This window comes from Hyposmocoma kahamanoa, unplaced genomic scaffold, assembly GCF_003589595.1.
Source record: "Hyposmocoma kahamanoa isolate Upper Pololo Valley unplaced genomic scaffold, ASM358959v1 180, whole genome shotgun sequence".
Lineage (NCBI taxonomy): Eukaryota > Metazoa > Arthropoda > Insecta > Lepidoptera > Cosmopterigidae > Hyposmocoma > Hyposmocoma kahamanoa.
The window spans coordinates 3,804,755-3,818,476 of record NW_020653711.1 but is presented as its reverse complement, the minus strand read 5'-3'; the positions used below and the strand labels follow the sequence as shown (position 1 = coordinate 3,818,476).

General features: G+C 34.9%; 2 protein-coding genes across 2 annotated transcripts in view; both read right to left on the bottom strand.

The window, feature by feature from the left end:
• Positions 1-3,806: 3,806 nt before the first annotated feature.
• On the bottom strand, positions 3,807-9,781 carry LOC113225963 (fatty acid-binding protein 1-like). Its single transcript, XM_026458455.1, has 5 exons — positions 9,649-9,781; positions 7,981-8,096; positions 6,477-6,643; positions 4,472-4,579; positions 3,807-3,932 (listed from the first exon to the last, which is right to left on the bottom strand). Exons 2-5 carry the CDS (start codon positions 8,057-8,059, stop codon positions 3,879-3,881), a joined length of 408 nt encoding a protein of 135 aa, XP_026314240.1. The 5' UTR covers positions 8,060-8,096; positions 9,649-9,781; the 3' UTR covers positions 3,807-3,878.
• Positions 9,782-12,685: 2,904 nt separating this feature from the next.
• Positions 12,686-13,722, bottom strand: part of LOC113225962 (fatty acid-binding protein 2-like) — a 5,272-nt gene continuing 4,235 nt past the window's right edge. The window contains exons 3-4 of the mRNA XM_026458454.1: positions 13,169-13,276; positions 12,686-12,819 (exon numbers count right to left, since the gene is read on the bottom strand). Coding sequence (XP_026314239.1) covers positions 12,766-12,819; positions 13,169-13,276 — 162 coding nt within the window. The 3' untranslated portion in view covers positions 12,686-12,765. The remainder of the gene's footprint in view (positions 12,820-13,168; positions 13,277-13,722) is intronic.

Genomic DNA, 13,722 nt, shown 5'->3' with positions numbered 1-13,722 from the left:
TTAAAGAATATTCACAAAAAGATTTTATTCCAATTGGTGAACCATTAACTGATTCACTATTCCGTCTTTAAAATTTAACATTTTAAGTTAAAATTTCAAAAATTCTTACGTCTGTGTTGTTGTTTTTTTATTGTCTTTATTTTTTCTTTTTTTTTTATTAGAAAGTAAGTGCGCATTTGACCTCCATCTCACCTAATGGAAAGTCACGATGAGGTCGACACTGGAGCATGCACACCTAAATAATGCCTATTCACTCTCGCCTTGAAAAGGTCCAAATTATAACGTTCAGGGAACAAGTCTGCAGGCAGGAAATTCCACTCCATTGTCGTTTGTCATATAAATGTGGAAGCATAACACTTCGTGAGAAAGTTTGGAATATCCACAACATAGGGTGGAACCCAAGCCTACGTCTAGTTAATGCCCCTTGCACACTCTACATATTGAGGGACAAGCGGTTACACACTTACAAAAAATACATATTTAAAATAGTGTTATTCAAAAGCAGTTTTTTTTTTTTTTTTATTAGAAACTTCCATTTAATTTCACAGTTACACATTTAAAAAAAAAACATGCAAAATATATGAAATTATAATTTTTGTCAAACCGTAGTTTCGGTATCAGTTTAAAATGTTTCAATATCTCACGACGTAATAATCGCCTGATACCCTATACAGTAAACAGCCAATGCACAGTAAGAATATAATTCATATAATATATATAACTCACAGAATACAACACTCTAAATGTGTTTGTATAAGTGTATCTAGACAGATAAGAAGCCCCAAAGTCGAAATTTGTAGTAAGATTAGACGGTATTGTAACAGTCACTACTGATAAGAACAATTTGTATCGAGATTACAGTGAAATGGAGCCAGCTCACACGCCTGATGACGCGTGTGTTATGAATCACGAGCTAAGCTATCTAGCGGAACGGGCTGCTGGAAAACATGCACCACCTGTACGCCGAGTAAGTGTTTTAATGTGTAACGATGCGATCTCTTTCATCGTAATTCCACCTTTGTCTCACCCTTTTCTCTGGTTCCAGGCCACCTACTTTTAAAATTGTGAATTGTTCTTAATTTCCCTTTCTTCGTCACTCTTACTTTCTTCTTTCCACTCTCTACTAAATTCCCGAAGCGAGTACACGTGCTCGACTTTACATAACATTCTGACCAGTTATAACATTGTGTATATTGAAAATCATGTAACCGAACGTCTTGTAAAGTACAATATTTGTAGTACCATTGAAAATTCTGTAACCTAACTGCTTATAAAGCATAGCATTTATAGAAAATACAGGCCCTTTTGCGGTCAGTTACTTTTTTACCTGTTAACCTGTATCTAATTTAAGTAGGGTGTGTTTTTATACGATTGTACCTGGTTTGTATCTTAAGAAAACTAATATATATAACTTAACTAATATAATAACTCCTACAACTAACCTAACCGCCGCGGAATCTCATGATTGGACCACGAATTGCTTCGAAACATGTCGAGCAAAAATTTGACTTAAATACGTGAGTTATCGGTTATTTTAGTTGACATGTCAGAGTTTCACGGTAGTTGTCTATTTAAAACTGGTTTGTATCGTTTTGTTTTGTTACAGCCTTTACGCTTTTCCTTTGTCTGTTCTTTTCCCGTCCTGTATCTTCTCTTTCTTATTTCTACAATAAAATTCTTATTAGACCGAGCCTTCTATTTAATTACAGTAATTAATAATCATGCTTCATGAAGCTTCATTCGTGTATTTGCTGAATCACAGTACATTATAATAAGTTTATGACATAGGTAATCCTAAAGAAAAAGGCTAGTCTAGGTTTACGGGTATGGTCTGGAGTGTTATATTGTGTTAGGTGTAGAGTTCAGTATACTGTGTCAGCAAAAAGGACCTGACTCAGCATTACGCCGCAGTTCAGTGGATCTACGCCGCTGATGATTTTGCCAGGTCCTCAGGTGAGCCGGCAAAAAAAGAAATAATTCAGAATAGAGAATCAACACGGAGTTGGAATGTAAGGTATGTAGTTATAATATTAACTATATATGTGAATAAGTTATTTGTATAAGCTATAAAACTTGGACAAGGAACGGGAAAGAAAATAAAACAGGTGGAAGACTTTACATTGTCTTTTGGTTTGGTATTACTTATTTGACAGTAATTGTTTCGAACGGATGTCTGACTGCGAACGAGAGTAGACCGCCAGAACCTATTTAGAAAAGTTAATTTACCAAATTGGTCCTACCGGGAATCGAACCCGGGGTCTCCGGAACCAGTGTCCACAGTGCAAACCGTTGGGCCACCGAGGTCGTCGAACTTTCCCTCTTCAACACAACAACACGGAGGCTCTCCTCAGTTTTTCCCGTCTAAACTTAAAAGCAACCGACTGTATTCTTCTCTAGCAGTGGTATCTAGCGACGTAATTGGTAACCACGAAATTGTTGAAGAGGAAAAGTTAGTCAAATTTTACGAAATTTAAGTTTGTAAAATTTAGCTTGACTGGTATGACAGATCGGCAAAATTACGATGACATTATAATTATTTTTTCGTAATTACGGTACTACTCCAATCATATGACAGCTGAAATCTATAAATCATTGAATAATCTCTTTTCGAATTAAATATTATGCTAACATATTATTAATGTTTATTTGCACAACTTCATACAATGAACTTACATCCGACGAAAAAAGTTTGTAATGGGACGCGTAAAAACTATTGTATAAAGTCGATTAACTCATCCAGTAGGTACAGAAATAATTTGGCGGTGATTTTCTAAATTTGAATGACCTTTGTTGTTTTGTAAATTGTGCATGTTCTTTTGTGTTACGCTGTGTTATTTTGGTTAAATTGTGTATTTTTCGTGAATTTTTGTCCAATGTTTACACTATACTATTATTTAGATGTATTTGGACACATTTTATGGACATTCAACTGAAAATTAACAAATAGAAGTGTCGCGTATATTCGACATTACCCGTGGATCGAATAGTAGGTATAAATTAATGAATTGATTTCAGTTACTATCGTGATATAGTAGTTCAATCGATATATTTTAACATCGATTCTTAATTTAACTAATCGTGTCCCATCACTACTTCATGAAATTTGACATGTGCTAATTGTCCATTCCTTAATCAAACAAAACTAAATACCTAGCGATAATCGACAAGAAAAAAATGTCGGGTTTTTGTAGTTACAGTCTTATATTAATTAATTTTTAGATTAAGCATTATTACATTTTGAGTTCCTCAATTATTTGTTACCTTTTTAAGCTGATAGCCAAAGCTCAATAAATAATAATAATAATAATACCTTGCTGCTGCCTAAACGCTGGCGTTCTTGATCAAAATTAACCGGCAACATACATCGAAACTGACACTGGCCCAAGGCAAAAAAAAAAAATTACGGAGTATGAAATGCCAATGAATTGTCTTTTAAACCATGTACGACAAATTGCAACTTATGACTTTAACATTAAAAAATAAAAACAAAAATAAAACTTCTTAAATAATAAAAACACTTACAATAACACACACATACCACAATAAGGCAGCCGGATATGGTATATTATTTGAAACCTCGTAACTCCGTTTCAAACCTACCTACAAAAAGTAATTGGTTCAAACGCAATATGGGGCAATTAAAGCTTAAAATGCAATTTGTATGCCTTTTTTAGTTATGAAATAAAGGTAAAACTATAGATTGTCATATAATTGTGTCTAATAATTTTGTTTTTTGTATCTACTCAAAACCCTAAACACTAATGGAGATTACGTGGTTTACGAATTTAGTCTGTAAAAAGTAGTAAAAAATAAAACATCATTTTAGGCCTCTACGTTGTTATACTTATAATACAAAGTAATAACATGTGAGTACAAGTTTAAGCTTTGAAGTATCTGACAGCTGTCCCTTCCCACTTAGTACAGGTGTAGGTCTGAAAAGAATAGAAACACATTTTTGTCTTAGTACAATAATGATCTGTAGTCTACAACTGAGAGAGACACTGAGATAAACTGGGATAAACAGTTTAGGGTTTTCTTTGTTTGAAAATGACTGGAAATGTAAAAAAGATTGTGTTCACTTTTTATCTACATAACGTCGAAGGGTTGTTGTGAAAATCATAAATATATTTTTTTTAATATTAGACAACATCACACACTTTGCTCTGATCCCAAAGTCAGTAACTAAAGCACTTGTGTTGTGTAAATCGGAAACAACGACGGTACCGTAAACACCCAGATCCGCCACAATATAAAAAAATAAGTTTCTACATTGACCCGGTTGGGGATCGTCTACGGGACTTCAGGGATGGCGACACCATGAAAATCCGTGTGCTATTCCTTGTCAGTAGCTTCGCAAAGTAATCAGAAACTTAAAACGAATGCTGTCTTTAATTGATTACCTACCAGTATTTGAGAACTGTTACAAAACAAACAATTAAGAAATATAGCGATATCGATGATAGGTACGTACAATAACAAGTTCATTGTCTTTGAACTCCTTTTTAATCGTGATATTGCCTTCCGGAAACTTCGTGACTTTAGTGAAGACATTGCCGTCCACGGTAGTCGTATGTTTGGCCTGCAAAGATGTGATTACTACCATAAATAGTCAATCTGTGTCAATGACATAAACCAATAAAATACCAAACCAGTGTTATATTTCTTTGGTCCAGTAAGCCACCTCTATGCCCCTATATGTTGCCTTTAGCAGGTCTTCGGGGATGCAACTGGCCGGATACAGTGGGCACGGGCTAGTGAGACATAACTTTGTGTGGGGGACCCGCAAGCGCAATGGTTCTGAGTCGGGTTGATATATCCCCATTTCACCATGTTGTCTCGAGGGGAAGCCTTTCGACTAGGGTGATAAAATCAGGAGCAGCGAATTTGGCCTGAAAAAGTTTGCGCCTCGCGTTTGTTGGGCTACCTTCTATAACGGTGGTATGTCGAAGGAAGCTCTTACGGCTTGATAGTCGTGCTGGTGGGAGCTTGTGGCTGAAAGGATGCCGACTATAGTGCCTAAGTCCATATTAATTACGTACATCTTACACAAAACCATGGAAATAATAATGCACTTTTAATAGCTGTAGAGTTCCTTGTGTTATAGTTCACCATTTCGTATAATTAATTTTTATTAATTATGAAGCGTTTTAATCACCAGCATGCATGTAATTAGTAGAGTTTTTGATTATTTCTTTGTACATTTATTGGCTGGCGTCTTTGGCAAATGAAATCCAGCCAATAACGCATTGATTAATAAGGGTAGGGAGGAAAAATATGGGTAATTTTCAGGTTAGTTGCGAGTGTTTTATCCTGTATTATTATTTAATATTTCACGATAATATTCTCGAATACTTAAATAATAGAAATTGCCATCTATAGTCTGTCTTTTTTTAAGACGGAGTAAAATGACATTTCATTGCGCAATGATTAAAGAAATTACGACAAAATAAATTAGGTAGAGAGAATTAACCTGAAAATAACCCATCTCTTGTTTTAAATTAATTAGTAGAGGTTTTGGTTCTTTGTACACTATTGGCTAGCGTCTTGACTAATGAAACCCAGCCAATACGGCGTTACTTAATAAATTCAGAAATGAGTTAGAAGATATGAGAAAGTTAGTTAAGTTGATCAGTTAGTCGTAGAGTAAAGATAAATTCTGAACATTTTTATACAGAAGAATTTTTATATAGCTAAAATAATTATTTAGTATAACGCTCAAAGTGGAGTTATTTTCAAACATAAAAGTTCACAAAGAATCCGTATGTTTTAAATTATGCTCTAAAACTCTATGAGTTTTTTTAAATGATACCAAGGGACAGGACGAACAAGTCGTGCACCTGATGGTAAACGACACGCCAGTCAATAGCAGTAGCAGTGCCACTCAAAACGTTAAATCTTTGGGTTTAAAATTTTCCGAAAAACTTCAAATAGTGGAAATTTTTCCCGAAAAAATCTCGAAAAATTGGAAAAATATATTTTCTTAGGCTTATATTATGTTCTACTTTTAGACATACCTTTTGAAGTTTTATTTAGCGTGAATTATAAAATAAACTTACATAAAGCTAAAAGCCACCTAAACAATAACGAGATTTAAAATGATTTCACAACAGTAAAAAAAATTTTTTTTTAATGGCTCCATCGTTTTCGTTCAGTAACTTCTACTTTTGACAGGTGTCAACGTCAACTGTGGAAAATTAAAGGAAAAATATTGAAAAAATATTCGGAATTTTATTCTTTTTACGAAAAATATGAATTTTTCAAAATGGACAATTTTCCGTGACCCTACACTACACTGTTTGAGGAGCACTGCCACTTCGCCCGTCATCATGAGACATAAGTTAAATCTTATAGACTTCATTTAGTACTTCCCTAGACGAACTCTTTAATTGGTCCTACAGGGAATCGAGCAAGGGCCTCCAGCGCTCAAATTGCAAATCGTAGGGCCACCGAGTTCATTTATATCTATGGGTACTTACATTCTTGCCTCCAATAACTTCATCATATTCAACTCCAGGTACGAAGCGTTCCTCGTGGGTGCTTTTATCAGCCTTTGTACAACACCAAGCGTAACCATCGCCTGATTTGATGAGTTTCATGGTGGGTTTATCGGCAATTAGGGCTTGTCTATATTGTTCGTCGGCAACTGTAACGAAGATTACAATACTGATGGGCAAAGATTTTCTCCGTAAATGTGAACCCGTACTAAAAATTATACGAACGAATAAAAGATTTACGTAATAATTCCTTTCGGATGAGGATGTCCCGGCTCGTTTCCCGGAAGGATCAATTTGGGATGTCTGTGACTGTTCCTAAGACAATTGTTGGGGCTATTTGGCACATTATTATTATTATTATTATTAAAAAGAAGAAAATTAAATTCAAAGAAGGATGGCGAAAGCTGATGCAAAATCAACGAAGTGCCGTTCATGGATTTTGCTAGCATAATTTTACGTTTTTGTTTATGCCTAGCTATTAATATATTTTTGTATATTTTTAGAAGTCGGAAATAAAGAAATTGCAAAACAATGTATTTTAGAATAGATGCAAGAACACAAAGTAATTGATTCAATTCGACCATAGATTAGGTAACGTTTTTGTACGTACGTTTCATTTTAAGCATGATTGAATGTTTACCTACCCAAAGTATTGGTTATTTTATAGTACACACATAAAACGTTAAAGCTATAAAATATCTAATCAAATAATCAAGTAAACAATACTGACACAAAGTAAAAATTAAAACACAATATGACAAAAATGTTTAGACAATAATTTAAATGAGAAAGACGAAAGAAACGTTTCGACAAGAGGCCTCTTGCCAATGTCAATGTTACTTTGAGATTGAAAACAGTGGAACCATTTGTGGCAGATTTCTGCCATTTGGGCAGATTTAATTTTTATACATTTTCGTTGCGACAGAACATGTTAACTATTATTATTTAATTTTATTTAATATAATTTAATAGTTAATTATTACGTTAAATGTGGCAGAGTTTGGAAGATTTAGGAATATTCCCAAGTTCTTTATTATTTTTAGGAACAAACTGAAAACTTGTTGTTTTTTGCTACTATTAACATACATCTGAAACGAAAAACAGGAGAATGTTACAAACATAACCTGTATCAACTTTATAGCCCCAGCATCTATAGGCTGCACAGCTTTTTTGATGCTTTGATAATGAATCACAACTATTGATAGGTATCTTTAATGCACGTCGTCAAAAACACTAGGTCAGAAAGTACACGGGATGTCGCATCCTTCTTTAGAATCAGAATTCCGCGCATCACACATTCTATCCATTTTTATAAATCGATAAAACAGCTGAGATAAGGAAGTCATGGGCAGTAAAACAAGTTGTTGTAAATTTCCAAAACTCTAAGAACAAACGTTGTTTTTTTACCCCATGAATGGAGATTTCGCTTTAATTAAAATTAACTATACGTATATTGACAGTCTTACGTTACGACATAGTTACCTACCTCCATCGTAAACAAAATTGACGAAGCCATCGTAGTTCTCTTGCCTGTCTAGTTTGAATTCCTTGCCAAAATAAGCCATTTTCCGCAGACTCGACTGTTGATCACAATTTCAAAAACTAAAATGATAGTAAGAATTTAAATATTAGTATATCAATGAAGATAAATATTTGTTATCTGATATAGTTTCATTTACTATCAAGCAAGCGTTTGTTTTGTTAGTATTTCACGAAAAATAGACAAGTGTCGGAGACACCAGCCTGTTACACCATACTATACCATCATTTATTATAACAAAAAAATCCCACTGTCTTGTCAAATTCATAATGCTGGGTAATATAAATTACCACAAACCAGGGATCGAGGTGATAATTATCAATGATAATGATATTTTATGGAATCACGATAATGTCATAGGGGTGCACAAAAGGAGCCTCCCCGCAATGAAACACGAATAGTCGAATCGTTTTCCTAGTACCTATGGTGCACCTTGAGGAATAATCGGCGAGTGCCTTACGGCGGTTGGCAGATACTTTCACCACGTTGGTAAACATGTCCAATGCACAGTTCAGCGTGGCGGCTACTTGTGGCCATACAAATTGTTGTACATTAGTGGCACAAATGAACAACATGTATGTGTCTCTGGTCCGCTTTTAACTGACACAATTGTCTAAATCCATAAATTACAAATAATATAATTTGACCACAGAAGAGTTCACTCGTCTGTAAATTTGAGAGAATAGCAAAACGGTCAGTTCAATTTAGGTTACCGGAATTGACTTGTTTCGTTAAATTTCATGGTAAAGCCCCGGTACACTCTAGAAACCAAATTATTGAATTGATATTTTAATATAGGTGAATATTTAAAAATATAAATTTAGTTAACATCAAATAATTCAAACATCAAATTAAATAAAAAAGATTTTATTACAGTTGGTGAACCGTTAACCAGTTCAATATTTCGTACACGAAGGATTTCAAACAAGACATAACAACAATTATATTTCTTATTTGCGTTACTACTCATTGAAATCCACAAATCATTAATAAATTACGATTCAAATTAATTACCCTAAAATATTATTAATGAGACTTGTAAAAAAATACTAAAAGCAAAAAAACTACATAGTCAATTGACTTTTCCATTTGAGAAATGGTTTGGCGGTAATTTTTAAATGTTACGTGAATTATTCTGAGCTACGTTGTATTATTTTCGGTTAAATCGATTCACTTTTCGTGAATTTTTGTCCAATATATACCATTATACAAATAATAGTATCTAGGTATGTTCGTTACGTTTTATGGAAATTAAACTGAAAATTAACAAATAATTTTGTCACATCTTTTCGACATTATACGTATAGTTGGCCTTAGTGTAAGTTGATTTCAGTTATTATCGTGATATAATAACACTGCTGATTAAAATATATTTTAGTTCAATATATGTATTGTATTGTAACACCGATTCTCGATTTCACTGATCGTGGTTGTGAAACACCACGAATTTAAATATATATGCAAAAACAATATTATTATGTGCAAAAACGGTGAGTATTCAATTTATCGGCTATTCTATAATTTATCTTGCATTGCATTGGAAAAGTAAATAATAAAGACACCTCATCAATGAGGTACTTGGATAAGGTATATATTGTGTATGTACGTGCTTACCACTAATAAGTCTAAGCGTCTTTGAAGTTTTCTGGAACGGGACGGACACCACAAACCACTAATAAAAACAGAGAAGTTTATCAAGACAGACCACCAACCGCCACCAATGCGCCACCTATGCAGCACAGAACGCTACACTCACAAGGAGGTCACCAGTGAGTCACCGTGGTCACAAACCACTAATTGACCGTGATAATGTTCGCTTAACTGTCAGTGCGGCTTTTCGTTCTAAAATTTTAACTTTTTGAAGGATTTGTATAAACGGATTTTAGTCGAAATAACAATGTGACTTTTCGTTCTAAAGTTTTAACTATTAAATAATTAATTACATTTTATTTATATCATACAGTCTACATTTTATCGTAATTAAACATTAAGTTCCGTTCTAAAATATATTAAGTATTACCACTTTATTAATTTGTATGGCTATGATGATTTTGTGGATGTACTATTGAATTGCCAACACTCGCTGGTGGCTCTTCTTTTTTATTGACTCTGGTTTTTTATTTTTAGGAAGTATTTAGTTTATACACTTAATGTTTATTGTTTATACATTACACATTTATTTATTTATATTTGTGTCTCCAAACACTAATTATTTTACTGATAGCTCTGATGAATTTGAAAGTGCTTGAGTGATATTTCTATTTCTTCTGACTCCGATGGCCCTTCACTAGATGTTAAGCTGCGGTGAATATTTCACGGATAATCCAGTTAGCTTAACCTGGTGCATATTAACGCGCAGAGTGTCCCTGCACACATTTTCGAATTAATCATGTCATTCAACAACGTCATACTTGATGGAATCTTAATTTCAGAGTCTTGGCTCAAACCGTCGTTACCGTTCCCCATTTTACCCTCAATGGGCATAAATTATATTGGAATGATAGAGTTGGTAGTGGTGGTGGTGTATGTATTTACATCAAGAACCACATCCCGTGCTCCGTCGTCAGCTGAGCCAGTCTTCTATCACTTTCACTGGGTCTTTGGAGTATCTGTTCCTGGAGGTTAGCTTACACCACACCATTCCCTTAGTAGGTGCTACTTATAGTCCTAGTATTAATGTTAACTATTCCGACTCATTTGAGACAACCCTTGAATCCATGAGTGCCTCTTACGACCATGTAATACTGATGGGTGATCTTAATACTTGTTTATTAAACAATAACTTTCGAATCTAACAATGACAAACGGCGTTACATTCATTCTTCGATGGAAGGCTTATCTACGGGTCAAACTTGGAAGTTCTTGAGATCACTTGGTCCACACCAATCACGATCTCTACCCACGTAGAGATCGTGACTTACTGTTGACTTACCTGACCTGAATTCACTCAATATAGTAAATAATTTACGAACTCACCATTTATTGTTGCCGACTCTATCAAAGCAGCCACGCTCACTATTCTGGGCTGTTACTCGACCTGATTGTGAACCTTTTTCTTTACGCGAAGTTGCTGAGCGGGAAGTTCTTCCAACTTCCAAGGCCGTAAGTGAAGATGGTATTTGCTTTGAATGCTGGTTTTCGTCCTGGTCATAGCACAGTAACTGCCTTGTTTAACGTCACCGACGATATTCACCACGCCATGGTTAACCGATTGTTAACCATTATTATTTTACTGGACTTCAGTAGTGCATTCAACTCGGTTGACTACGACATCCTTCTAGCCCTTTTCTGCTCTCTTAACATTTCCCTTGCTGCAATCGCTTGGTTTTCGGACTATCGCCGCAATCGCCATCAAAGGACCAGTAATGATGACTCCTATTCTGAGTGGTCTCCTCTGACTTCAGGGGTACCACAGGGTGGTGTACTTCTACCTCTGCTCTTCTCGCTATTTATAAATGAGCTCACTAAATTATTTTTTCCTCTACTCCAATTATATGCAAATGATTATATATATTGTATATATTGAGAAAAAAATTTATAGACATTTTGATGTAAGCAGTACCCATTCTGCCATTGAAGCTATTAATAAGGATCTTCTTATGGTGACGTCTTGGGATGATGCGTTCGGATTGCTTGTAACCCCAACGAAATCACAGATAATAATCGTGGATAGCAACAGACTTTACTGCAAGTTGAACGTTAATAATCTCCCCAAGGTTTCGTATCATGGAGTAAGTGTTGCTAATTACAGAAAGAACATGGGCCCGATAATTGATCATACACTGTCCTGGAGATCACAGGTAAGTGAGGTTAGTCGACGCATGCACTTATCACTGTCTCAAGCGGCTTCAAGTTTTCTTACATTTATTTCCCTCGTGATTTTGGATGTAATTTGCGGTTGTCGATATTTGTATTCATGGCACCCGCGATACAGGTATTCCCTAGTACGGGGTTATGAGCGTGTGCGTTACTACTTCAGAAATTAATTAGTACAGCTCTTGATTATTTATTTGTACATTTATTGAGTGGCGTGTTGACAAATGAAATCCAGCCAATAACGCATTAGTTAATAAGGGTAGGAGGGAAAAGCAAATGTGAGTAATTTTCAAGTTAGCTTCGAGTGTAGTTTTTTGGAATTTTTAATATTTCACGATAATACTCAAATACTTAAATAATAGAAATTACCACCGAAATTAGGTAGAGCAAACTAACATGAAAATAACCCATCTCTTGTTTTAAATTAATTAATAGAGGTTTTGATAATTTCTTTGTACAATTATTGGCTAGCGTCTTGACTAATGAAATTCATAATAATGTTATGTCTATTTATTAGACTAATATGATTAAATTTCGGAAGAAACATCTCGCGGCTGCTAGCGGCATACGCGACAACCACGAAGTTAGATAAATGCAAAAACAATATGTACAAAAACAGTCAATATTAATCGACTATTCTATATATTATCTTACATTACATAAGAAAAGTAAATAATAAGACACATCAATGAGGTAGTCGGCTAAAATATATATTATGTATGTACATACATATTGTTGTTGCATTTATCTAACTTCGTGGTTGTCGCGTATACCGCTAGCAGTGGTAGGTACTACCACTAATAAATCTAAGCGTCTCTGAAGTTTTCTGAAACGAGGCGGACACAAAAAATAAAACATCATTTAGGTTTCTATGTTTTTTAAAGAATATAAAGTAATTAACATACGAGTACAAGTTTAAACCTTGAAGTATCTGACAGCTGTACCTTCCCACTTGTCACAGGTGTAGGTCTGAAAAAAAATTTAAAAAAAAAAATTGTCTTATCAATAAAGATCTGTGGTCTACAAACTACGCCTAGTGGGACACCGCCAAACATACTTCAGGGAAGCAAGAGACAATATGGCCAATACCAAAAAATTTAGGGTTTTAGTGACAATTTAAAAAAGATGTTGATCATTTTTATCTAAATTACGCCGAGGGGTCGTGAAAATTACATTGTACAATAATTATTGAGTAACTGCGTAAAGTCATTAGAAAATTACCTAAGCTGCCTTCAGTGATGTAGCAGCATTTTAAGAGCCGTTATAAAACATTATTATATAATTAAAAAATATAGCCATGTCCATAATAGGTACGTACAGTAACAAGTTCGTTGTCATTGAACTCCCTTTTAACCGTGATAGTGCCTTCAGGAAACTTCAAGGCTTTAGTGAAGATGTTGCCATCCACAGTGGTCGTATATTTGGCCTGTAAGCATATTATTAATATAGTAATTTCATAAATTATTTAGAAGCAATAGAGTTTCCTGTAAATGAGTTCATAGAGGGAAGTACTGCTTCCATACCTATTTCTGCCGCAAAGCAGTAGGTAATGCGAGCATTAATGCGTTCCGATTTTGAAGGCATCCGATTCGTATACGTTCCGAACCCGAGACTACGAGACAAGATAAATCTAGAACCCGGTTCCTTCCCGGACCCACCTCCGAAGTCGCTTGGGCACTAAGTCCGATGCGAATCCGAGAAAATGCGAATATCTCTTGTACACCTAAAGATAAAATGATCCCTGTGACATTTGGGACCGTCATTTCTCGTATTCAGAACTGATATGAATCGAACGTAGAGCGCAAATGCTCGTAGGGTGATGGTAAAACTACAGGCACACACACACGCACACGCACACGCACACGCACACGC

What these genes read in the sequence shown, in the direction of transcription:
- LOC113225963 (XM_026458455.1), bottom strand. Translation starts at nt 8,059, where the DNA reads ATGGCTTATTTTGGCAAGGAATTCAAACTAGACAGGCAAGAGAACTAC. An exon ending in AAGTTATTGGAGGCAAGAAT is followed by an intron (nt 4,580 to 6,476) that starts GTAAGTACCCAT and finishes ACATCTTTGCAG; the next exon opens with GCCAAACATACGACTACCGT. An exon ending in AAGACAATGAACTTGTTATT is followed by an intron (nt 3,933 to 4,471) that starts GTACGTACCTAT and finishes TATTCTTTTCAG; the next exon opens with ACCTACACCTGTACTAAGTG.